The sequence below is a fragment of the Rhinatrema bivittatum genome, chromosome 8 (genome assembly GCF_901001135.1).
Source record: "Rhinatrema bivittatum chromosome 8, aRhiBiv1.1, whole genome shotgun sequence".
NCBI lineage: Eukaryota > Metazoa > Chordata > Amphibia > Gymnophiona > Rhinatrematidae > Rhinatrema > Rhinatrema bivittatum.
Window position 1 is genome coordinate 207,559,568 of NC_042622.1, and position 27,738 is coordinate 207,587,305.

Genomic DNA, 27,738 nt, shown 5'->3' on the forward strand with positions numbered 1-27,738 from the left:
AGCAAGTCTCCTTTTTGAAAGAGGGGAATCAGGGTGCCTAGAGAGACTACCTTTAACTTTTCTCTTTTTAGAAAGTTTCTCAAGGCTCTCAGATTCAGGATGGGATGGAGGCCACCAGTTTTCACTGGAATCAGAAAATACTGGGAGTCAAACCCCCATCCCAATTGCTCTGGTGGGACAGGCTCGACCACCCTGGCTGTTAATAGGGTAGAGAGCTCTGTCAAGATGTCCTGGCACGCTGATGGCCCCCCAAAAAGGGCTCGGAGGTGAATCTAATGGAACACCAAGCAGATTTAGCCTGAACCCCCAGTGCACAATAGACAGAACCACTAATCTGAGGTGATGTCTGGCCATTAATCCACAAAAAATCGGAGCCGACCTCCGACCAGGGGTATCCAGGGCACGAGGATGGCCGACTGGCTCTTGCTCCCTTCCCAACCAATCAATCAAAACCCCATAGCGGGGCTAGATTGGGAAGCCAGCTGTGGCTTGGGTGCTTGATGCTGCCTGGAATGGCCTCGAGAACTCCCGCGCCCCCCCCCCCCCCCCCATGGTGGGAGTGAGATGTGGGCGGATAGTATTTCCGCTGGTGACAATGTATTGTCGTGGCCTTTGTCATGTCAATCTCCTGACCGAAGTCAGCTGGTCAGTGGTACTCGCAGAAAGATGCTGGAGTGTCTCGTAGTGGTCTCTCAAATGAGCCACTGCATCCCTCACCTCATCACCAAAAAGGTTCTCACATTACACGTTAAGTCAGCTAGCCTTTCTTGCACCTTCGGCCAGAGGTCCAAGGCACGGAGTCAAGCCATCCTGTGGGCGCCAGTACGTAGAGAGCGTACTTCATGCTTCCCACAGTCAAGACCCTGATGCACGGCTGCCCTTAAAGCATCTTGCTGCTGCGATAGACAACTGGCCACCTTCTGAACCTGTTTCCAGAGGTTACGGGAGTACTAGGTTATTATAGAGCTGGTAGGAGGCAATGCGGGCTATCAACATGGCACCCTGAACAAAAAACGTTCATACCCAGCACATGCAGTGCTCTATGTTCTCACCCCGGGGGAGCCAAGGCATGGGTCCGGGAGCACTTAGCCTTTTATAGCACAGACTCAACCTGGTGAGGGAGCTGACTTCTCAAACCCAGGTATACACCATCCGCCTTTCTATTCACAGGTGGAACCGTAGGGGGTATTCCCAGATCCTCAGGAGCAGTTCCTTAAAGATATTATGAATGGGAATGGCCACCATCTCCTTCGGAGCATCCACAAACTGGAGGACCTCTTGCATCTTATGCCTAGCGTCCTCTTCTTTCATGAGCTGGAATGGAATGGCTTCCGCCATAGCCCGCATAAAACATGCAAAGGTCAGGTCTTTGGGTGGGGATTCTCAGTTACTCCTCTGGGGGAGATGGATCAGAGGGAAGGTCCTCGGAAGCCACTGAGGAGAAATCGGAGCTGTCATCACCCCATGGAGCATAAGGAGCATTGTCCTCACTAGTACCTGCCAAGGACGAAGGCCTTGGGGTGACCCAAGGTTTAGGCAATTACGGCCCTGATGGCATCGATTAGAGATGTGAATCGTGTGCCCGATCGTTTTAACGATCAGGTTCGGATGGAGGGAGAAAATAATCGGATCGTTAGAGATGTGAATTGGAATCGGTTCCGATTCCAATTCACATCGTTAATTTTTTAGTGAGGCCTGAGCAGATAAAAAAAAACCCCACCCAGACCCTTTACAAATGACCCCTTTGCTCTCCCACCCTCCCACCCCCCAAAATGTTAAATTACCTGGTGGTCCAGTGTGTGTGTGTGTGTGAGGGGGGTCCCGGCGCGATCTCCCGCTCTCGGGCCATTGGCGTCATTTTGGCTACCACCGATAAAAATGGCGCCGATGACCCGATAAAAAAAAAAAACAAACCCACCCCGACCCTTTACAAATTACCCCTTTGCTTCTCCCACCCTCCCGACCCCCCCCCCCCCCCCCAAAAAACCTTTTACATGAACCTGGTGGTCTAGCGGGGGGTCCGGGAGCCATTCCTTCAATCATACCCTCGGTGCCGGTGCTGGACTGGTTTCAAAATGGCGCCAATCGCCTTTGCCCTCACTATGTCACAGGGAGCGACCGTCGCTCCCTGTGACAAAGTGAGGACAAAGGCGATCGACTGCCAGTATGGCGCCGATCGCCTTTGCCCTCACTTTGTCACAGGGAGCGACCGTCGCTCCCTGTGACAAAGTGAGGGCAAAGGCGATTGGCGCCATTTTGAAACCAGTCCAGCACCGGCACAGAGGGTATGATTGAAGGGATGGCTCCCGGACCCCCCGCTAGACCACCAGGTACATGTAAAAGGTTTTTTTTTGGGGGGGGGGGGGGGGTTCGGGACGGTGGGAGAAGCAAAGGGGTAATTTGTAAAGGGTCGGGGTGGGTTTGTTTTTTTTTTTTATCAGGCCATCGGCGCCATTTTTATCAGTGGTAGCCAAAATGGCGCCGATGGCCCAAGAGCAGGAGATCACGCCGGGACACACCCCCCCCCCACTGGACCACCAGGAAATTTAACATTTTGGGGGGGTTCGGGAGGGTGGGGGAGGGTAAAGGATTGGTTTTAAACGGTCGGGGTGGGTTTAGGGGTTGTTTTGGTGTGCCGGTTTTCCCGCCCTCCCCCCAAATAATTCCCATACTCGATTTAACGATTATTCACGATAAATCAAGGGAATTCCTATTGTATCGAGTCCCTTACAGATTAATGACGATTTTAAAATTATCGGACGATAATTTAAATCGTTAAAAAACGATTCACATCCCTAGCATCGATGGCCCCATGAATGCAATGGTGCCACCCATCCCAAAGGGCCTTCCTCATCTACGGAACCCTGTACAAGGACAGCATTGGGTGGAGGGAGCAACGGTGGCCCCTGGGGCACCAGAGCCAGCTGAGTAGGGAGGATGCAAAGGACATCGAGGCCCTCCAACAGTGGCTCAAGCAGGGCTGTCTCAGTCACCGATGCTGGTGGAGACACCAGATCAATGCCCCGTAGGGCTCAATCTAGTGCCAGCTGTACCATATGCTCCAACGCCTCTTCAAAGGGCATTGATGCCAGGACCAGATGAGAGGGCGGAGGGGTAGTCTGATCCTCCTGGGAGCCTCAAGGGAGATTGGTACCCGGCACTTTAATTGGTGGGGATTGCCTTGGAGCCCCAGCATCAATGGAGGGTAAAGCCTCCTCGGCTTGGGGATGCTTTGGGGGCATCACGGTCGAAACCGGTGCCAGCTTGAGCCCGGGTCCATGCGATGACTGTGACTGGTGTCGATGCTTCCGTGACTTCCCATGGTGCTCTGCCCAGTCTTTCCCCAGCGCAGAGGTGGAAGGTGAGGATCCCGATGTCCTTGACCTGGATGAAACAGAAGAGGGCTGATCCCTGGCCCCCCTCTCCTCTGGTGTCACTGGCAGATGGACCAATGATGAGGAATTGGAGGACTTTGGTTACCCCTGATCCTTCGGTGTCGAAGACACAGACGCCTAGGTCAAAGGCTTGGACCACTTGGAGCCAAAGAGCTTTTCCATTTTATCGAGGCAGGCACGCTAGCCTTTGGGAGTCATCTAGTCACACAGCCAGCACCCATAAACATCATGAAAGGTCCCCAGGCAGAGAATACACATGCTGATACCGACCACAAGAACAAAACTTACCATGCAGCAGGCATGACTAAGGCAGAGGGAACCGGGAGGGACCTGGCGCAGAAAGAAGGAAAAAAACACCAAGTGGAGAGTTTTCCAAAAGAACAGAGCATGAGCTCCAATACCGCAAGACGATAGTTCTGAGGGAAAAAAAAGACTGGAGAGGGACCCTGTATGGACATGTGGATTAAGGCATGCTGAGCATGCTTAGTGTGCCAAAGTTCTAGAAACTGACAGAAGTTTTCCATGCTGGGCTCCATCTGATGTCACCCAAATATGAGGACCACCATCCTTGCTTGTCCTAGGAGAAAACCTAAAATTCATTTATACATTCTTATAACCCATATATCCAAAATGATCATTGCAGTGTACAATATAAATTGCATAACATGTATAGATAAATAAAACATTGTACAATTACTTAAACTTATTTAAAAATCATTGCTTTTACCTGCTGCCTAAAAGCTAGATAATACAATTCTCCCCTCAACCCAGCAGCCAATGTATTCCAAATAGACCCTAAAAAGGCTCTAGTGCTGGAAAATTTTCAATGAATTGTCTTTAATGAGGATTATTTATTTTAATTTTGTACCACACTTTGAGATGCATTTTTAGCATATAAGACTCAAACTGTCAAATCCTTAGTGTGCAATAGGACAGTTCCTAACTGGTATAAGGTGCACGTTAATCTCATGCCTTATACAACCAGTTTGTGTGATAAGCTCCTTTTACAGTATTCCCAGACATAACTTATTGCTTGTTTACAATATAATCTGCAACATCCCAGCTACTTTGTGTCCAATTCACTCATATAGAAAAGAATTTTGCTACCATATCTCCATCAATAAATTTACTGGTGGCCTCAAGCCAACAATGTTCTTATCAAGCCAGCATCATCTTTTTGTGCATATGCTGGCCTGACTAACACTGATGAAGTCATAGGCTTAGTAACAATACTGATGATGCTTCAAATCCAGAAGTGGACCTGATAATATCACATGGTCCAGGAATGTAACTCTGCACACAGACTTGGAAACAACACAGATAAGGTCCTAGATCAGGGTAGTATCAATGTGTTCGCAGTCCTGTGAGTCACACTGACACGATGAGTAATATGTGGGTGATACTAATGGTATCAACTAACCAAATCATAGATGCAGCAGCACCAATAGGAAAAAAAGACCCTTGAGCAGTACTCATGGTATCAAACTCCAAAAGCAGGCAGGGTGGCATAATACATCTAGAACACCATTGACAAATGTCATAAACCCATGAGCAGGATACTTATGCAAAACAATGACAGAAGAATGACAATGAGTTCACAAGCATAGAAGTGGTACTACACACTTTGATCTCAGTCAGGGTTAGCCTTTCAGTCAGGGTTCCCCTGACTGAAAGGCTAACCAGTCTCATTTGGGAAATTGATAAAGTTGGTGGTTTAAGAAAATAAGACTGTGATCCTAGCAATTCCCTTGAAAAATTACATCAGAAGGTGGATGAGAGAAAATGTATTTTTTACTGAAATTTCAAATTCAACCTACAAGAGACCTGTTTAGATGGAACCAAGAAAGCAACTGATTTGTTAAATAAATGTGATTTCTATAAGACTCCACCTGAATTGAAACAAAACATCCTTCTTTTGATACAATAGTTTTTGTTGCTTAATACTACCTTATCTGTCCATTTGGCTTTCCCAGTTAGGCGAGAGTTCTCCTCCACCAGTTGAGCATTTTCACTCTGGACTTCCTGAAGTTTGATTTCCTGTCCCCACAAAATAAGGGAGAGAAGAACAACAAAAAGGCAAGCATGAGAGAGTGACAGATAAAACACGAAAGAATAAAAGGAGGCAAGAGTACATAATAGAAAGACTATTAGTTTAACAACTTAACAGAATAAGATCCAAATTAATTTCTGTACATATTGTTCCCATATACCAAAAATTCAAATTGGGACTATGGTTCTCAATGCATCCAATGTCTAATTCTCTACCACATATAAATATGTTGCAATGGATACTATTTCTTTACTGTTAAAGGTATATATGTTAAGTATCTCTTTTGTGATGAAAACCAATTAGGAAAAGTAAAACCTTTATATTGCCTTCTGATGGTAGTCTGTAAATTGAAATTTATGGATTAAATATATTAATACATTCAATTGTACAATGAAAACAGTATAAAAAGCTTAAGATAAAAACAGACTATGAAGGTAGACAAGGATCATTCAGTCCATCTAGTCTGCCCTATTTACTTCCTGTTACAATATCCAACCTTAGTTAATCTGTTTTTCCCTTCAGTTTTATGCAATTAAGGAATCTATGTTTAGTCTCATACTTTCTTGAATTCTGTTACTGATTTTTCTTCTAACTGGGAGGCTGTTTCATGCATCCACTACCCTTTTGAATTGTTACTTGTGACTGTTTTTTAGACTGTTTCTGGTTGTAGTGGTGGTGGTGGAGGGGGGGGGAGGGGGTAAGAGTTTTAAGTTTGATTTCTGTAAGATCCTATTTCCAAATTTCTGAACATTGTGAGGTCAATATTCAAATCCATTTAGATGGATAACTCACAAGTCATTTAAATGTTTAGTTTTGAATATTGGCTTCCATTTTTTTTATTTTTTTATTTGTTTTTATGACTGACTTGTATCATTTGGTTTTCTTTACTATATTTTAGACAATGAACTATTTTTATGTATTTATGACGTTAAATACAGAATTGGCAATCTTCTTTGACAACAAAATCAAAAATCTTCTTGCCCCGCTGGCAACATCCAACACTTCATCTACTCCCTCACTCCCACCAAGCCAAAATCATTCACCACCCATCCACAAACAGTCACTAGAATCTCTTGAACCTACGTCAGCCCTGGAAATCGAATCAATCATCAAGAAAATGAAACCTTCTTCACGCCCATTGGACCAAATACTGACCAAACTACTTCTCACCATTCCTAATACCATTGCGAAACCTCTGGCCGACATTATAAATTGCTCCCTCAATCAAGGATCTGTCCCAGACTCGTTAAAAATTGCTTCCCTGAAACCCCTGCTAAAAAAAACCCAATCTGGACCCATCTAACCCAGTAAATTTCCGCCCCATTGCAAACCTACCTTTTATAGCCAAGCTAATGGAAAAGCTGGTCAACATCCGACTCACAGACTACCTGGACTCTCACAACATTCTCTACCCTTCTCAATTCGGTTTCAGGAAACGCCTTAACACAGAATCCCTTTCTTCTCTCTTTAACTGACAACATCCTGATGGGCCTTGACAAAGGACAATCATACCTGCTAGCCTTACTCGACATCTCCGCGGCATTCGACACGGTAAACCATTCTATTCTCATCAACCGTCTAAAGGAAATAGGCATCTCCGGCTCTGCACTGCTCTGGTTCAAATCTTTTCTAAACAACAGGCACTACAAAGTTAAAATTAATGACAAAGAATCCCACCCCATACCTTCAAAACAAGGAGTACCACAGGCCTCTTCACTTTCCCCTACCCTGTTCAATATATATCTAATCCCTCTATGCCAGCTTCTAAACAGCCTCAACCTTACCCACTTTATATACGCTGACGATGTGCAAATCATAATCCCCATCTCGGATACCATCTCATCTACTCTAAATACCTCCAAAACAGAACTCCTAATTATCTCCCCTAACGATGACAACCCCTCCGCTAATAATACAATTATCCCACTAGCTAGCCAGGTTAGAGACCTTGGGGCCACCCTGGACTCTAGAATGAATTTCAAAAAGTTCATTAACACTACTACTAAAGAATGTTTCTTCAAGCTACAGGTCCTGAAGAAGCTAAGACCGCTCTTACACTTCCAGGATTTCCATTCAGTGCTGCAAGCCATACTGTTTTCAAAGATTGACTATTGCAACGCTCTACTACTCGGTCTTCCCGCCTCCTCTACTAAACCTCTACAGATGCTGCAAAACGCAGCGGCCAGGATCCTTACAAACACACGTCGTAAGGACCACATCACACCTATCCTAAAAATCCTTCATTGGCTACCCATCCATTACAGAATACTATTCAAGACTCTCACCATCATCCACAAATCTGTATACCAGCAATCCACACTCCAACTCTCCATCCCTCTCGAACTACATACTTCCGCAAGACCGATCAGATCCACCTACAAAGGTTCTCTCAAGGCCACCCCCTAACATAATTGTTAATTGGTTTCCCCTGTTCTATTGTAAACCGGTACGATAAGACCGCGTCTTGAGTATCGGTATAGTAAAAGAATTTAAATAAAAATAAATAAAATAATGTTATTTACTTGTGTTTTATGTTAATAGATTTATATGAATGTATTATAGATTCTTGGAAGCCACTGATTTTATGAAAAGCGGTATATCAAAATAAATGGAGTTCCATATTTTGTTCTAGCAATTCCTTTCCAATGAAAAATGTTTGCTTCTTGTGTATTTTATATACCTTTAAGGTATTTGAATGTCTATTATATTCCATCTCTCTACCCTCTCCTTTAAGGAAAATTTAGACAAATAAATTTCCTTTATTTCTGCTTCACCTGTCCAGAATGATTGGGTTTAGTCCCTCATCCAATTAATGGAGGCAGAGAACATTCTTTTTTTATCCTGTGACATCACTACAACATACATGTGGGTTCAATGACAATTAAACCCAGTATTCCCATGACAAAACAGATTTTAAAACTTATAACAAAATACCATTTGTTTTCTTTTTTTTTTAAATAGATGAAAGTCCTCTTTAAAATTGTAACATTAAGACTTTATCATTTATCTTTTTATTTATTTAAAAACAGTACCCGCTCTTCCTACATTCAAAGCGGGGCACAATATAAACATACACAGCCAAATGAAAAAGGAGAGGACAGGACAATACAAAATGGGGGGAGTAACAATTCTTCAGAAGGGGTAGAAACAAACAAGCAAACACCTAGGGAGTACCTTCTTTCAAGATAGCCAACTGGCCCCTAAGTAGCACCCTCCGAGGAGGGGCATGTTGGGGGTAGTACATTTGGGTTAACAGAGTTGCTTACCTGTAACAGGTGTTCTCCCAGAACAGCAGGATGTAGACCTCACATATGGGTGATGTCATTAGGCGGAGCCCTACTACGGAACACTTTTGTCAAAGTTTCTAGAAACTTTGACTGGCAAACTGAGCATGCCCAGCAAGTCATGATCCCTGTGTCCACAGGGGTCTCCCTTCAGTCTCGTTTGTAACAAAAAAGTGCAAGCAAAAAATAAAACATAAGCGGACCCAACTCTGTGGTATGGCGGGTGGGTTTCATGAGGACTACATCCTGCTGCCTTGGGAGAACACTCATTACAGGTAAGCAACTCTGCTTTCTCCCAGGACAAGCAGGATGGTAGTCCTCACATATGGGTGATTAGCAAGCTACAGGCTGACTCATATTACAACAGGCCAATAGCAGACAACTCGTACGACAGGCACAATAATTGGGGTGCTATTGGCAATGATGAGGCAGCCTGAAATCACAGCAGGTGGTTGTGGAAGGAGTTGGGCATTATACTGGAAAAATATTTTTCAAGACAGATTGTCCAAAGGCACAGTCTTGATGGCTTTCCTTATCTAAGCAGTAGTGGTCTGCGAATGTGTGAAGAGAGCTCCATGTCACAGCCTAGCAGATGTTGGCAATTGGTACTGAATGATAGTGTGCTACCGACGTTGACATGGCCCTTACAAAATGTGCCTTCACTCATCCCTGGAGAGGAAGACCTGCTGCCTCATAGCAGAATTTTATACAGTCTGCTAGCCAGTTGGAGAGAGTTTGTTTGCCCATTACAACTCCCAGCTTGTTTTTGTCAAAAGAAACAGAGTTAGGTGGATTTCCTATGGACTGCAGTGTAGTCTAGGTAGAATGCAACTGCACACTTACAATCCAAGGTGTGCAAAAATCTCTCGCCCTGGTGAGAGTGAAGCCTTGGGAAAAGAGTGGGCAAACTATAGACTGAGTAAGGGGAGAGACTGTCCACCTTAGGAAGAAATTTAGGGTGAGTACGGAGGACCACTCCGTCACGAAGGAATCTAGTGTAGGGTGAGTATGCAACAAGGGCTTGCAACTCACTGACCCTTTTAGCAGATGTAATGGCTGTGAGGAAAAGAATTTTCCATGTTAGAATTTTTAATGTCATGGGAATGCAAAGGCTCAAACGGGGAATGCATGAGCCTTGTGAGCACTACATTTAGGTCCCTTTCCATAACCGGTGATCGTAGAGGATGCTTAAGTTGTAGAAAGCCCATGATAAGCAGACTCATAAGGGGTTGAGCCCTTATCAGGGAATCCCCTACTCCCTGGTGGTATGCTAAAATGGCACTGAGGTGTACCTGTGCACAGGATGTCTGAAGACCAGAATCCGAAAGGTACCCCATATAGCCTAATAGAGATGAAGTGGGGCAGAAAAAGGGGTCAATACCTTTTTGTGTACACCATTTGGTAAATCCTGTCCATTTTGAATGGTAAGATTTGTGTGGAAGGTTTTCATGAAGCTACAAGTACCTGAAAAACATTAGTGAAAAGATTTGAAGGTTCGGATGGTATAGATTGCCATGATTTTGTGTTATGAGATTGAGCTGTGGACAGGCAAATTGGTTCCTGGATTGCTAGGTCGAGAAGTATGGGGAAGCATACTTGTCGAAGCCAGTACAGGGGTATGAGAATCATTAAACCCCTGTCCTGCTGCAGCTTCACGAGATGTTTTTGGCTATGAGCAGTATCGGAGAAGACATATATAGGAAGTCTTTGTTCCAAGGGCGAGCAAAGGCGTCCATGGCTAATACGTGTTGTTGCCTGTGTAGGGAGCAGAATCTGTCCACTTTGTGGTTCAATTCGGACGATGGTTAGTTGACCTCAGCGCTAGAAGATTTTTTTTTTTTTTGTAATTTTCTGTTTATTAGAAGGTTAATGCAACAGAACATACCACAAAATATGAATCTGATACATCACACCAGAACCAAACAGTTACAACTTATCAAAAATTATGCAAAATAGTAATCACACACTGACCTTAAACAGCCAAAAAGATTTCTTGATATATACAGACATATTCCCTTCTTTCCCTCCCCCCCTTTTCCCTTCCCTCCCACTTCCCGCTCCATACTCAAACATTGTGGGTTCTTGTCCATTGTTGAAAGGCTCGCCAAGTGTTATAGTATTTATCCAGCGTGTCTCTTCTCAGGGCCGTCAAATACTCCATATGTGAAATCCCTTTTAGTCTGCGTAAAACTGACGAAAAAGGAGGTGTACAGGGTTCTTTCCAATGTCTGGCTATTTCTCCCCGCACTGCTAGAGCTACAGCTCTGATAAAATAACCATGTTGTAGCTGCACCCGCTGGTTCAAAAGACTTACAGCATCTCTTTAGGGTGAAGCTGAATATCAGTCTGTAGTAAAGTCTTTAGCCATTTATCTGTATATTTCCATAAGGATTGCACCTCAGGACACATCCACCACATGTGAAAGAAGGTTCCCTCATGACCACAATTCCTCCAGCATAAAGAATCATCACGTAACCCCATGCTTTTCAATTTACACGGGGTAACATACCACCAAAATAACATTTTATAACTATTTTCCACTAAATGAGCAGCTATAGAGCTGCGGCTATTAGCAATAAACATTCATCCCACTCCCTTTCTGTAAAAGGCTCCCCCAAATCAGTTTCCTATGCTTTAATATGCTTCAGCTTGAGCTTCACGGCTCCATTAAGGAGAATGTAAATCTTAGAAATTACCCCTTCATCACATGGGCTTTCTCACAATATACTTCAATAAGCGTTTTCCCTTTAGCATAATCTGCTCGTACTAATTTGGAGAGTAAGAAGTGTCTCAGCTGCAAATATGCAAACCTGTCTGTTGTGGGTAGGTGATAAGCCCGCCCAACTTCCTCAAAAGACTTCATCCCTTGATCATACCACCAGTGTCCGAGTGTACTCAATCCCTGACGCACCCATTCTTGGAATACTTTCCCTTCTTTACCAGCAGGAAACTCCTCACATCCCCTAATCCTAGAGGAATACAGATACTGTCGATCCCCCACTAAATGTTTCCTCCATCTCTGCCACAATATCACCGTGTTGGCCAGACATGATAGAATGGCTGAAAGTCCGGAATTACTGACCCTCCTTCCCCAAAACAAATCTTCGATCACTATCGGTGCTGCCATATCCCGCTCTAGGAGGACCCATTGTTTAAGCCGTTGTAAATTGTGAAGATCTACTATCGCTCTGAATTGTGAGGCCACATAATATTTTAGTAAATTTGGCACTCCCAATCCCCCATCTACTTTAAACTGATAAAGCACCGCCCATGCCACTCTTGGCGGCCTCCTTTTCCAAATAAAGGAAAAGCGCTAGAAGATTTTGCTTGCTACACATGGGTTCAGAGACCACTCATGGGGATGGAGACATCGATTGAGATGGTTTGCTAGTCCATTCGGTATGCCTGTTAGATACGTGACCCGGAGATGCATGGAGTGTGCAAGGGCCCAGCCCCAGATCTGCACGGCTTGCTAAGTAGAGCCTATAAGAGCCTGTGCATCCCTGCTTGTTCGAGTATCACACATTGTCCCTATGTTGTCTGTCTGTATCCACACAGTTTTGTGTGAAAGGCAGTTTTTGAAGGCATAAAAGGCATAACGTATGGCTCAAAGCTCCAGGAAGTTGATGTGAGACTGTTCATCGAGCGGAGTCTACACATCTTGGGTTTGGAGGTTGTTAACATGAGCTCCCCAACCCAAGTTGGATGTGACCGTGGCCAAGGTCACCTGAGGAATTGGTTACTGGATCGGTGACATGGATCAGGGACGAAAGCGGTTAAACAGCTTAGAGCCTCTGAAATTATAAAGTCCACTGAGTTTTTCCCATGGCTAGTCTGGCCATAGGAGTGACGTGGACCTTGGAAGCCATGTCGCCCAGCAATAGGAAGAATTGATGGGCTGAGGCTATGTTGCAATTGCGCAGAGATGTGGACAGTTTGATAGGATGTCTGCGCAGTTGTTGGGCAGGAAGGCCTTTTGGACTGTAGTGCCCAGATCTGGTCCGATGGAGGCAAGGAGATGAGACAGATCCAAATGGGATTTATGGTAGTTGATCAGAAATCCCAGCAAATTTAGTAGATTATAGTGAGAGTCTTAGAGAATTTAGAGCTCCTTGTTTGGAGTGACTCCTTATCAGGCAGTTGTCCAAGTAAGAAAACACGTGAATGCTGTTTTTTCGTAGATGAGCAGCAATCAATGCCAGGCATTTGGTGTAATACACGAGGTGTCATAGAAAGCAAATGTTGCTTACCTGATGTAACAGGAGTTCTCACAGGACAGCAGGATGTTAGTCCTCACAAATGGGTGACATCGAGGATGGAGCCCAACCACGGAAAACTTCTGTCAAAGTTTCAGGAACTTTGACCGGCCCCTACTGGGCATGCCCAGCATGGCACTAACCCTGCAGCCAGCAGGGGTCTCCCTTCAGTCTTGTTTTCAAAGCTACAGGCAGTGCCGAAAAATAAAATAAAAAACGAACCCAACACCGCGGGGTGACGGGCGGGTTTCGTGAGGACTAACATCCTGCTGTCCTGTGAGAACACCTGTTACATCAGGTAAGCAACATTTGCTTTCTCACAGGACAAGCAGGATGGTTGTCCTCACAAATGGGTGAGTACCGAGCTGAGGATGTCCGAACATGCACCAAATGTACCCAACGGCGTGCAACAGGCACAACAACTGGGGTGTAATTTGGGAAAGGGCATCCGCACCCCACCGGGCAGGTGGAAGGGTGTTGGTACATCACGTTGGAAAAAGGTTACGCAAGACAGATTGGCCGAAGATGGAGTCCTGTCTTCCAGCTTTGTCCAAACAATAGTGGGCTGCAAAGGTATGGAGAGAACTCCAGGTTGCAGCTTTACAGATGTCAGGAAGCGGCACCGATCGAAGGTGTGCTACTGAAGTCGCCATGGCCCTCACAGAGTGTGCTTTAACACGGTCTTGAAAGGAATGCCAGCTTGCTGATAGCAAAAAGAAATGCAGTCCGCCAACCAGGAGGAAAGAGCCTGCTTACCCACAGGTTGTCCTAACTTGTTAGGATGGAAAGAGACAAATAATTGAGTGCTCTTCCTGTGAGCAACTGTACGGTCTAGATAAAAAGCTAGAGCTCGTTTACAGTCTAGGGTATGCAGAGTCTGTTCCCCGGAGTTGGAGTGGGGCCTGGGAAAGAAGATAGGTAGTATGATGGATTGATTAATATGAAACTCCGAACTACCTTAGGTAAGAATTTAGGGTGAGTGCGGAGTACCGCCCGGTCCTGCAGGAGTTTAGTGTAAGGCGGATAGGTAACTAGGGCCTGTAGTTCACTAACCCTGCGAGCTGAAGTGATAGCCAAAAGGAATAACACTTTCCATGTGAGATATTTTAGGTCACAGGAGTGAAGAGGTTCGAAAGGTGGTTTCATAAGGCGACCAAGAACCAGATTAAGGTCCCAAGATGGGGCCGGAGGACGTAAAGGTGGCTTCAAATGGAGCAATCCTTTAAGAAAGCGTGTTACAAGGGGTTGCACTGAAATAGGGACACCCACGAAACCTTTATGGAAGGCGGCTACCGCACTGACATGCATTCTAATGGAAGAGGGTCTTTAGACCTGATTCTGATAGATGCCAGAGATAGTCCAAGAATGTAGAGATTGGACAGGAAAGGGGATCAAGGGACTGAGAAGTGCACCATGATGTATACCTTTTCCATTTGTAGGAATAAGATTTTCTTGTGGAAGGCTTTCGTGAAGCGATCAGGACACGAGAAACTGAATCTGAAAGGTTAAATGGCTGAAGGACTAACCTTTCAACATCCATGCCGTCAGGGACAAGGCTTGGAGGTTGGGATGGAGGAGGCATCCGTCGTTTTGAGTGATCAGATGCGGGTCCTTTCCCAGAGGAATGTGCCTGCGGATGGAGAGATCCTGAAGTATGGGAAACCACACTTGGCGTGGCCAGTGCGGTGCTATCAGGATCATAGTTCCCCTGTCCTGACGCAGCTTTACGAGACTCTTCGACAGAAGAGGAAGTGGAGGGAATGCATATAGCAGACCGGTTGTCCACGTGAGGGAGAATGCATCCCTCGGCCGAGAGTGCTGGCTCCGAATGAGAGAGCAGTAATTGTCTACTTTGTGGTTCTGAGGGGACGCAAAGAGGTCTATGTGGGGATAACCCCATTTGTGAAACAGAGGGGTCGCTACCAAGGGATCGAGCGACCACTCGTGTGGTTGGAAGACACGGCTCAGCTGGTCTGCCAATACATTGTCTGCTCCCGGCAAGTAGGTGGCCTTGAGGTATATGGAGCGGGAGAGGGCTTCTGTCCAAATCTGCGCAGCTTCCTGACACAGAAGGAAGGAGCCTGTGCCTCCCTGCTTGTTTATGTACCACATGGCCACCTGGTTGTCCGTCTGAATTAAGATTGTGCATTTCGATAGGCAATCTTGAAAAGTCCTGAGAGCATAGCGGATTGCTCGCAGTTCCAGGAAATTTATCTGGTGTTTGGCTTCCTTTGGTGACCAGAACCCTTGAGACTGTAAGTTGTTTACATGGGCTCCCCAACCGATGTTGGAAGCGTCGGTTGTGAGAATTACTTTAGGGTCTGGTGGAAGAAAGGGCAAGCCCTGTAGGAGGTTGAATTGATTTGTCCACCAGGCAAGAGAAAGACGGAGTGCATCGGTGATGCGAACAATGGAGGACAGAGGCTGAACAGCTTGGGTCCATTGTAATCTCAGAGTCCATTGCATGACTCTCATGGCCAGACGGGCCATGGGAGTCACATAAACTGAGGAGGCCATGTGTCCCAGCAGAATGAGGAATTGGCGAGCCGTTGCTGTGCGTTGAGACTGCAACTGGCACGCTAGGGACACCAGGATTTGAAACCCGTTGATGAGGAAGGAAGGCTTTGGCTTGTAAGGTGTCCAAGTCTGCCCCAATGAAGGATAAGGTTTGAGATGGGACTAAAAAGGATTTCTCGTAATTGACAAGAAACCCTAGAGAAAGTCAGGGTCAAGGAGGACCGAGCTATTTGCTGGGTTGGGGCCCTGATTAACCAATCGTCCAGGTAGGGGTAGACATGGATACCTTCCTTCCTGAGGAACGCTGCAACCACCACGAGGCATTTGGTAAAGACCCGTGGTGCGGATGCCAGGCCGAAAGGTAGCACTCGGTATTGGTAGTGATTTCAGCCTACTAAAAAACGGAGGTATTTGCGATGAGACTGAGTTATCGCAATGTGAGTATAGGCGTCTTTTAGGTCTAGAGAGCATAGCCAGTCCCCCTCTTTGCAGCAGAGGGAGAAGCGGGCCCAGGGTTACCATCTTGAACTTCTCTTTGTGAAGGTACTTGTTGAGGGCCCTTAGGTCCAGGATTGGTCGAAGTCCTCCTGACTTTTCTGGGATCAGAAAGTACCTGGAGTAGAACCCTAGTCCTTGTTGTGAGGGAGGAACGGGTTCTATAGCGTTTGACTGGAGGAGAAGGGAAACCTCCTACTCTAGAATAACAGAGTAATCGGTGAGTCTCCACGCCTGCAGGGGTGGGGAGTCCGAAGGGAGAGTCAGGAAGTTGAGGTGGTAACCCTGTACAATTATTGCTATCACCCATTGATCTGTGGTGATATGCTGCCATTTTTCTAGAAAGTGGCTTAACCGACCTCCTACTGGTATAGTTGGAAGAGGGATTTGGCATCTGCTCTCTAACTGAAAGTCAAAAACCCGATGCAGGGCCAGGTTGTGGAGCTGTTACGGGTTTTTGTTTTCGAGATTGGCGAGGCTGAGTTTTATGGTAATGCCTCGCAGGCCTAGACTTGGCTAATGGGGGATAATACTTCCATGGACGGAAGAATGACTTTTTTGAGTCCTTCTTAAATGGTTGTTTAGAAGGCAAGTCAGAAGGAATAGATGAGAGCTGTTTAAGTGTCTCATGATGATCTTTCAGTTCAGCAACAATTTGCTGAATTTGCTCACCAAATAAATTATCCCCTAGACAGGGCAAATCAGAGAGCCTGTCCTGAACTTCCGGACGAAGGTCAGATGACTTAAGCCAAGCCCAGCGTCTGGCAGAGATGGCCGTAGCAGAAAGTCTAGTGGAAGCATCAAAGATGTCATAAGCTGTTCTTATTTCATGCTTCCCAGCTTCAAACCCTTTGTTTAGTAGGGACTGAAGCTGTGGCTGGAACTGCTCTGGTAAGGCATCTGAGTACTCCTGTATCTGTTTCAGGATGACCCTATTGTATTGGGTCATATACAATTGATAAGAAGCTATTCTGGAAATTAGCATAGCTCCTTGGTATACTTTCCTACCTATACTATTCTAGGAATTTATTTTCTTTAGTAGGAGGTATGGCAGAATGTGGCTTTAATCTTTTAGCTTTCTTTGAGCTGATTCTACCACAACAGAGTGATGATCTAATTGTGGTTTCTGAAAGCTAGGTGCTGACTGTACAAGATAGGTAGAGTCAGCTTTTTTGTTCACTGGAGCAAAAGATCCAGGAGATTCCCAATTCTTTTTGAGAAGGTCCAGAAAAACCTGATGAATTGGAATAGAGGTGATGACTTTAGGGGCATCCAAGAATTGGAGCAACTCCATCATCTCGTGCCTGTCATCTTGTTCTGATTGAAGCTGAAAAGGGACCAACTCAGACATGTCCTTCACAAAATTTACGAAAGAGAGGTCCTCAGGGGGAGAACGCTTTCTACTCTCCGCAGGGGAGGGTGGTGAAGGCAAATCATCGGTGTCAGTAGAGCTATCATCACCCCAGGTGTCATAAGGATCAGGCTGCTGACCTGTAGGACCATGAGGGGGCTGTATACCTGAAGGCCCCGGTTGAGGCTCCGAGAGATTCGAAGGAATTACCGGGAGCATCGAGAATGTCCTCGATGGAATCGGTGCCGGCATCGGTGCCGGTGCCGGCATCGAAGGAATCGGTGCCGTCATCGAAAATCTCGGTGGAGCTGATGTGCGTATCGCCCCCGAGGAATGTACCGGTGGCGAGGGACAAGGCACCGATGGAACTACCCCCGAAGGGGGAATTCGGTACGGTGTTTCTCCACCTGATGAGAAGGCTGTCGGTGACCCGGGTGTTGCCGGTGGAAGGGCATTCATAACCGCTTCCATCCGAGCAAGCAGCGGTGCCACTGCTGCTGGAATCGGGTCGGTGACCGGTTCCACTCTCGGTGCCGGGGTCGGTGCCGAAGGAGTCTGGAACCATAGCATCGCCTTGTCGATGGCCTCCTGGACCAGCCGGTCCAGTTCTACCCGGAGACCTGGGGTAACAAGACCCGGCTCTACGGGAGAGGGAGACTGAGGCTGAGCCGGAGGGACCACCGTCACCGGTGGAATCGTGGCTCCCAAACCCCGGAGGGGTGAGGGTTGCCTCGGTGTCTGCGAGACAGGAGTGGACGGTGCCACTTCTGGTCAAGACTTCTTCGACGGAGGCTCGGACAGCACGGAGGTCGATAACTTCGATTCCTCGACGGTCCGAGACTTATGACGTCGATGGCGATGTTTGTCTTTCCGATCCCCTCGATCTTCGGGGGAAGGGACAGGCATCGATGGCCGTGAAGATGTCGATGGCGGACGGTCATCGGGAGGCTGTCGATGACGATGGGACTTCGACGGTGCCGGTTCCGATGACGTCGATGCAATCGATGGCGTCTGAGTGTGAGCATGGAAAAGGAGTCCCATCTTCTCCATTCTAGCTTTGCGACCTTTTGGTGTCATTAAGGCACATTTGGTGCAAGTCAGGACATCATGCTAACTCCCTAAACACAAAACACAGACTCTATGTGGGTCTGTGATGGACATAGTACGTGTACAGTCCGGGCACCGACAGAACTCAGACGCCATGGCCATAGGCCAAAAATTTAGCCGCGGGACGGTCGACTGCCAACAGGCCTTGAGGGCCAAATTCGACGGTAGTCGACAAAAACGAAGGCAAAAAACTTACCGAAGTACCGCGGAGTAAAAATTGAAGAAGGGAGAACCCTGAGGGGCAATTTTTTCTTCAAGAATAAAGTTGAAGAGATTCCTGTCAGGAATGTGGTAAGAGCTCCTTAACTGCGTGGCAACTGCTACGCGGAAAAAAGAAGACTGAAGGGAGACCCCTGCTGGCTGCAGGGTTAGTGCCATGCTGGGCATGCCCAGTAGGGGCCAGTCAAAGTTCCTGAAAATTTGACAGAAGTTTTCCGTGGTTGGGCTCCATCCTCGATGTCACCCATTTGTGAGGACAACCATCCTGCTTGTCCTTTGAGAAATATATATATATTCACACATATATATTTTTTGCTTTACTATGTTGTTATTTAAGGGCTCTTATTGTTAAGGGCTCTTATTGTTTTCCCAAGTAGCCCCAAGCGCTTGATCTCTTATTTCCTTGCTAGTTCTTTGTTCCTATATAATCCCTCCCATTACTCCTGTTCATTGTAATTTCCATACTTTAGTTCTGCTGTAAACCGATATGATGTCCCCACTAATATCGGTATAGAAAAGTTTACAAATAAATAAATACAATTTTTATCTTCTCATTTACTAGAAAATCTTTCATTTCGTTTATTATTTGATATTAAGTTTTAACTTCCTGAGTGGCTTTCTGCACTGATGTAGCAGAAATAAAGGAAAGGAAGTTATCCGGTAAGTCTAAATTTCTCTTTCCTTTGCTTTCTGCTACACCAGTTAACAGTTGGGAAGTACCAAAGCCCAACTAATCTGGATGGAAGGATAATAAATCTGCATACAGAATGCTTGCTTTATAAGCAGTGTTCTTTTTTATGAAAATATCCCATCTGCTATATTTTGATCATAAATGAAATGTGGACCATGTGGCCATATTACGTCACCTAGATAGGATTTTAGACAGTGCTGGGGAGGAGCCGGCTGTCGTGGTACATGTGGGCACCAACGACACAGGAAAATGTGGGAGGGAGGTTCTGGAAGCCAAATTTAGGCTCTTAGGTAGAAAGCTTAAATCCAGAACCTCCAGGGTAGCATTCTCTGAAATGCTTCCTGTTCCACGTGCAGGTCACCAGAGGCAGGCAGAGCTCCGGAGTCTCAATGTGTGGATGAGCGATGGTGCAAGGAAGAGGGATTTAGTTTTGTTAGGAACTGGGGAACCTTTTGGGGCAGGGGGAGTCTCTTCCGAAGGGATGGGCTCCACCTTAACCAGGGTGGAACCAGACTACTGGCGCTAACCTTTAAAAAGGAGATAGAGCAGCTTTTAAACTAGAACAAAGGGGAAAGCAGACAGTCGCTCAGCAGCGCATGGTTCGGAGAGAGGTATCTTTAAAGGATACTAATGATGCATTAGAATTAGGGCATCCCGACAGTGAGGTTCCAATTATTAGAAAAGCAGTCCAAGTGCCTGTAAATAAAAACTCACCTGAGCTAAAAAATTCTAACTTATCCCTATCAATTAAAAAGCAGAATGAAAATACAAACAAAAAACAAACTTTGAAATGTTTGTATGCTAATTTATTTATTTTATTTTATTTAAAAACTTTTATATACCGGTATTAGTATGCATACATCATACCGGTTTACAATGTAACTTTAAAGGTAGAAATTACAATGAACAGGGAGGGCGAACAAGGAGGAGTATACAAAGAGCAGGAGGTGGAGGAATTAAAGCAATAAATAAAAACTGCAACGGACTATTTACAGGAATATACAAGGCGTAGGCAAGATACTTGCAGAAGTCGGTGTACTTAATCAGGGTAGGCTTGTCGGAAGAGCATGTTTTAAGTTTTTTTCTGAACTTGGCGTAACATGGCTCTAGCCTGAGAGTGGTAGGGAGGGCGTTCCATTGTTTAGGGCCTGCAATGGATAGTGCACGGTCCCTAGTAGAGGAGAGGTGGGCTTTTTTCAAAGGGGGAATGGAGAGGGTGCCTTTGTTGACAGTGCGAGTGGGTCGTTCAGTGCGTATAGGACGAAAGGGTTCATCCAACCAATTGGAATTGTGCGAGTGGATGGACTTGTGCACTATGGTTAGAATTTTGAAGAGAATTCGGGATGCGATGGGGAGCCAGTGGAGTTCTTGAGTATTGGGGTAATGTGATCAGCTTTCCTTGAGTTGGTGATGACCCTGGCGATGGCATTCTGGAGCATTTGTAAGGGCTTGGTGGTGGAGGAGGGTAGGCCAAGGAAGAGGGCATTACAGTAGTCCAGCTTTGAGGAAAGGGTGGCTTGGACGACGGTGCGGAAGTCATGATAGTGGAGGAGGGGTCTGAGTTTCTTCAGGATGTGAAGCTTGAAGAAACCTTCTTTGAGGATGGAGTTGATCTGTTTTTTGAGATTGAGTTGTTGATCTATGATAACCCCAAGGTCTCTTACTGTGGGTTGGGGTGTTATGACGTTGAAAGCTGGATCGTTGGAGATCGGTGGTTTGGGAGGGAGGTGAGGAGAGATAAGGAGCAGCTCTGTTTTGGAGGAGTTTAGAGCGAGGTGGATGTTGGTGAGGAAGTCATTGATGTTGGCAAGACATGTGTTCCAGAAGGCAAGGGCATCTGAGAGAGAGTTGTGAATGGGAATGACGATTTGAACGTCATCTGCATAGAGGTAGAATTTGAGGCCGAGGTCTGTGAGGAGCTGACATAGAGGTGTGAGATAAATGTTGAAAAGGGTGGAGGAGAGGGAGGAGCCTTGTGGGACACCTTGAGACAAGGGATAGAGTGTGGAGTTGGCGTTTCCTATCTTGACGGAGAACTTTCTGTTAGATAAGTAGGATTTAAACCATAGTAGGGCTAGGCCTGAGATGCCTATTTCGGATAGCCGGTTGATGAGGAGGTTATGGTTGATGGTATCAAAGGCAGCTGAGATGTCGAGTAGGGTGAGGAGGTAACAGTTGCCTCGGTCCATGCCTATGAGTAAGTGGTCCGTGAGGGAGAGCAGGAGGGTTTCTGTATTGAGGTATTTACGGAAGCCGTATTGGGCTGGATGCAGAATGTTGTTGCTTTCTAAATATTCTGTAAGTTGGATGTTTACAATCTTTTCCATAATTTTGGATAGGAAGGGCAGGTTAGAGATAGGGCGGAAGTTAGCGGGGTCTTTAGGGTCTAGTGTTGGGTTTTTTTAGGAGGGGCTTGACAATAGCTTGTTTAAGAGCATCTGGGACAGAGCATCTGGGACAGAGCCTGAAGAGAGGGAGGAGTTTATGATGTCTGCGATGGGTTTGGATATAATGCCAGAAGTCTAAGAAGTAAGATGGGAGAATTAGAATGTATAGCAGTGAATGACGACAGACTTAATTGGCATCTCAGAGACATGGTGGAAAGAGGATAACTAATGGGACAGTGCTATACCGGGGTACAAATTATATCGCAATAACAGAGAGGAGCACTCGGGAAGAGGTGTGGCGCTTTATGTCCGGGATGGCATAGAGTCCAACAGGATAAACATCCTGCATGAGACTAAATACAAAATTGAATCTTTATGGGTAGAAATCCCTTTTGTGTCAGGGAAGACTTTAGTGATAGGGGTATACTACCGTCCACCTGGTCAAGATGGTGAGACAGACAGTGAAATGCTAAGAGAAATTAGGGAAGCTAACCAAATTGGTAGTGCAGTAATAATGGGAGACTTCAATTACCCCAATATTGACTGGGTAAATGTATCATCGGGTCACGCTAGAGAGAGAACGTTCCTGGATGGAATAAATGATAGCTTTATGGAGCAATTGGTTCAGGAACCGACGAGAGAGGGAGCAATTTTATATCTAATTCTCAGTGGCGCACAGGACTTGGGGGGTCATTTACTAAGCATTTTTCCCATAGACACAGAATGGGAGAAAAGCCTTAGTAAATCAGGCCCTTGGTGAGAGAGGTAATGATGGTGGGGCCGCTTGGCAATAGTGATCATAATATGATCAAATTTGATTTAATGACTGGAAGAGGAACAGTGTGCAAATCCACAGCTCTCGTGCTAAACTTTCAAAAGGGAAACTTTGATAAAATGAGAAAAATTGTTAGATAAAAACTGAAAGGAGCAGCTACAAAAGTAAAAAATGTCCATTAAAAAATACCATTCTAGAAGCACAGTCCAAATGTATTCCACACATTAAGAAAGGTGGAAAGAAGGCAAAACAATTACCAGCATGGTTAAAAGGGGAGGTGAAAGAAGCTATTTTAGCCAAAAGATCTTCATTCAAAAATTGGAATAAGGATCCAACAGAAGAAAATAGGACAAAGCATAACATTGGCAAGTTAAATGTAAAAACATTGATAAGACAGGCTAAGAAAGAATTTGAAAATAAGTTGGCTTTAGAGGCAAAAATTCACAGTAAAAACTTTTTTAAATATATCCGAAGCAGAAAACCTGTGAGGGAGTCAGTTGGACCGTTAGATGATCGAGGGGTTAAAGGGTCACTTAGAGAAGATAAGGCCATCGCGAAAAGATTAAATGATTTCTTTGCTTCGGTGTTTACTGAAGAGGATGTTGGGGAGGTACGCGTAATGGAGAAGGTTTTCATGGGTAAAGATTCAGATGGACTGAATCAAATCACGGTGAACCTAGAAGATGTGGTAGGCCTGATTGACAAACTGAAGAGTAGTAAATCACCCGGACCGGATGGTATACACCCCAGAGTTCTGAAGGAACTAAAAAATGAAATTTCAGACCTATTAGTAAAAATTTGTAACTTATCATTAAAATCATCCATTGTACCTGAAGACTGGAGGATAGCAAATGTAACCCCAATATTTAAAAAGGGCTCCAGGGGCGATCCGGGAAAGTACAGACCGGTTAGCCTGACTTCAGTGCCAGGAAAAATAGTGTAAAGTGTTCTAAACGTCAAAATCACAGAACATATAGAAAGACATGGTTTAATGGAACAAAGTCAGCATGGCTTTACCCAGGGCAAGTCTTGCCTCACAAATCTGCTTCACTTTTTTGAAGGAGTTAATAAACATGTGGATAAAGGTGAACCGGTAGATATAGTATACTTGGATTTTCAGAAGGTGTTTGACAAAGTTCCTCATGAGAGGCTTCTAGGAAAAGTAAAAAGTCATGGGATAGGTGGCGATGTCCTTTCTTGGATTACAAACTGGCTAAAAGACAGGAAACAGAGAGTAGGATTAAATGGACAATTTTCTCAGTGGAAGGGAGTGGACAGTGGAGTGCCTCAGGGATCTGTATTGGGACCCCTGCTTTTCAATATATTTATAAATGATCTGGAAAGGAATACGAAGAGTGAGATAATCAAATTTGCAGATGACACAAAATTGTTTCACAGGCAGATTGTGATGAATTGCAGGAAAACCTTGTGAGACTGGAAAGTTGGGCATCCAAATGGCAGATGAAATTTAATGTGGATAAGTGCAAGGTGATGCATATAGGGAAAAATAACCCATGCTATAATTACACAATGTTGGGTTCCATATTAGGTGCTACAACCCAAGAAAGATCTAGGTGTCATAGTGGATAACACATTGAAATAGTCTGTTCAGTGTGCTGCAGCAGTCAAAAAAGCAAACAGAATGTTGGGAATTATTAGAAAGGGAATGGTGAAGTCAGCTTTGAAATTCTAACCTCACTTAATAGGACATGCAGGAAATGTTTTGCGACACTACATATCCCCTGACTGTAGGTTTGGTCTATACAATAAATTTATATACCACCTACCAGAAAAACTATTATAGGGGTTTCACCTGCTTATTTATATATGCCTCTGCGGTAGACTCATTACATAGAAATCTCTTCGCTCTACTCTTCAGATGCAAATAAAAGTGGTAAAATCATTGTTCTATTCTCAACAAGCACAACAACAAGGGTGCTGTTGGCAACAACAGGTGTAGCCTGAACCTCATGCTGGACCCTAGGTAGGAAGAGTTGGGTTCTTACACTGGAAACAAATTACGGAAGACAGACTGGCCAAAGATGCTGTCCTGTCTATCGTCCTAATCCAGACAATAATGGGCTGCGAAGGTGTGGAGGGAGCTCTACATTGAGGACTTGCAGATTTCAGCAATAGGGACTGCTATTGACACTACCATGGCCCTCACTGAGTGCGCTTTCACTCGGCCCCTGAGTGGAAGGCTTGCTTGCTGGTAGCAGAAAGCAATACAGTCTGACAACCAATTAGACAGGGTCTGCTTGCCCATCACAACTCCAAGTCTATTTTTGTCAAAGGAGACCAAGAGTTGGGTGGACTGCCTGTGGGCTACAGTGTGCTCTAAATAAAAGGCGAAAGCATACTTGCAGTGCAAGTTATGCAAAGCCCGCTCACCTGGATGAGAGTGTGGTCTTGGGAAAAAGGTCGGCAACACTATGGATTGATTCAAGTGGAAGTCAGTCACTACAATAGGCAGGATCTTAGGGTGTCACCCATATGTGAGGACTACCATCCTGCTTGTCCTGTAAGAAATACATGTCCAGCTGCTGGAGATGGAGAATATTGGCAGGTTGTCACTGAAGGAGTATATATACTGTGATGTCAGTTTGCTCCATCTCCATCTGTGGTAGAGCTGCATAACCCACTGGTTCTGAATCCATTTATTTATTTAAAGCTTTTTTATACCGAGGTTCAGGTAACAGGGTTACTAATCACTTCGGTTTACATTTCAAACATCAAACAGTTGAACATGAGCTATGTCCTTACAGAGAACAAGGTAACAACAACTTGGAAAAACAGTATAACAGGGTAGCAACATAAGATGTACATACCAAAGGTATCTTAACTTAAAGTACATAACGAGGTAGGGGTTGGTCTAGTGTGGAGTTGGTCTAGTGTGGCATAAAGCCAGCTGGAGTGGGGGGAAGGCTAAGAGGATGAGATTATAGCTATATTAAAATGAAGGGTATTTGGGGGATGCAGTCCATGGGAGCTGAGGAAGATGAGTAATGTTAAGAGAAGGCCTGACAGGACAGCCAGGTCTTGAGTCTTTTTTTGAACGAGATTGGGCATTGTTCAAGCCTGAGGTCCGGAGGGAGCAAGTTCCATTGTTTGGGACCAGCTGTAGAGAGAGCTCTTTTTCTTAATGTCGTTTTGATGGGTAGAGCCTGAAGAGTGCCTCTCTGTGCTATTCTCATTGGACGGGAGGAGACATGAGGTTGTAGGGAATTCTGAGGTCAAGAGGAGTGATGTTGTGCATGGCTTTATGGATGATTGATAATGTTTTGTAGAGGATTCTGAATTTGATTGGGAGCCAATGGAGATTCTTTAGTATGGGAGTAATATGGTCTCTTTTTTTGGATTTTGTTAGGATCCTTGCTGTTCAATTTTGAAGCATCTGAAGAGGTTTTAATGAGTTGTCTGGGAGTCCGAGTAAAAGAGAGTTACAATAATCGATTTTTGAAAAAATGATTGATTGTAAAACCGACCTGAAATCGTGGAAATGGAGGAGGGGTCTTAACCTTTTTAAGACCTGGAGTTTAAAGTAGCATTCTTTTACTGTGTTGTTGATAAAACCCCTGTAGTTCAATTGGTTATCCATGATTACCCCGAGGTTTCTGACCCGGGGGGATAAGGCTGGAAGCGTTGCTAGGCGTGAGTTATTTACCGGGAAGTTACCATCTGTCTATATGCTAGGAAACATGACAATATTAAGTGAGAAGAACCACAGAAAAGCAGTATTTTCTGCTTTCCTGTGCATGGCGTGGGGTGCCTCAAAACTTAACGTCAGCTCTGGGGCTGGTGTTAATTTATGAGCATAAAAATGGGCACGTCCAGCGCGTGGTAACATTTTACATTTGGGTGTACTAGCTAATAGCTTAATCAACATGCATTTAAATGTGATGAGCGCTATTAGCTACAATGCATTTTGGACACACTAATCCTGGGATTGCATCGGGTGTAAGTCTACCACATCCAAAACACACGTCCAACCGTGCTGACCTTAGTGCCCAATATTGCATAGGCCTGAATGTGAGCTCTGAACCTAAGTACGAAACCTATAGATCTGCCTATGAGATCAGTAATTGCATATAACCTTACATATACACAGATATATATATATATATATATACTAGAGATGTGAATCGTGTGATCGATCGTCTTAATCGATTTTGGCTGGGGGGGGAGGGAATCTGATCGTCACGGTTTTGGGTTTGTTTTTTTTTTTAAATCGTTTAAATCATAAATCGGGGGAGGGCGGGAAAACCGGCACACTAAAACAACCCTAAAACCCACCCCGACCCTTTAAAATAAATCCCCCACCCTCCCGAACCCCCCCAAAATGTTTTAAATTACCTGGGGTCTAGTGGGGGGGTTCCGGTGTGATCTTCCACTCTCGGGCCACGGCTGCGTTAATAGAAATGGCGCCGGCGCTACCTTTGCCCTGTCATATGACAGGGCAAAGGTAGCGCCGGCGCCATTTTGGTTCCTGTCCCCCGACGTCATGAGCGCAGGAGATCGCTCCCGGACCCCCGCTGGACCCCCAGGGACTTTTGGCCAGCTTGGGGGGGCCTCCTGACCCCCACAAGACTTGCCAAAAGTCCAGCGGGGGTCCGGGAGCGACCTCCTGCACTCGGGCCATATTGCCGTATTGCAAAATGGCGCCGGCCATACGCCCAACGCCATTTTGCAATACGAGTGCATAAGGAGTTGGGTTTAAACTGGAAATAAGTTTTTTAAGACAGATTGTCCATAGGCTGAATCTTGTCTTCCCTGCTTGTCCAGACAGTAATGAGCTGCAAAGGTGTGAAGAGAACTCCATGTTGCTGCTTTACATATGTCAAGGATTGGCACTGAACGATAGTGTGCTACTGAGGTTGACATTGCTCTTACTGAATGTGCCTTTACTCGCCCTTGGAGAGGAACATAAGAACATAAGAAATTGCCATGCTGGGTCAGACCAAGGGTCTATCAAGCCCAGCATCCTGTTTCCAACAGAGGCCAAAACCAGGCCACAAGAACCTGGCAATTACCCAAACACTAAGAAGATCCCATGCTACTGATGCAATTAATAGTAGTGGCTATTCCCTAAGTAAAATTGATTAATAGCCATTAATGGACTTCTCCTCCAAGAACTTATCCAAACTTTTTTGAACCCAGCTACACTAACTGCACTAACCACATCCTCTGGCAACAAATTCCAGAGCTTTATTG

General features: G+C 45.2%; 1 protein-coding gene across 1 annotated transcript in view; it reads right to left on the bottom strand.

The window, feature by feature from the left end:
- The window catches only part of TSPOAP1 (TSPO associated protein 1), a 1,024,985-nt gene that overhangs the window by 726,305 nt on the left and 270,942 nt on the right, over positions 1 to 27,738 (bottom strand). Inside the window, exon 9 of the mRNA XM_029613537.1 lies at positions 5,343 to 5,432. Within this exon, the coding sequence (XP_029469397.1) occupies positions 5,343 to 5,432 (90 nt within the window). The remainder of the gene's footprint in view (positions 1 to 5,342; positions 5,433 to 27,738) is intronic.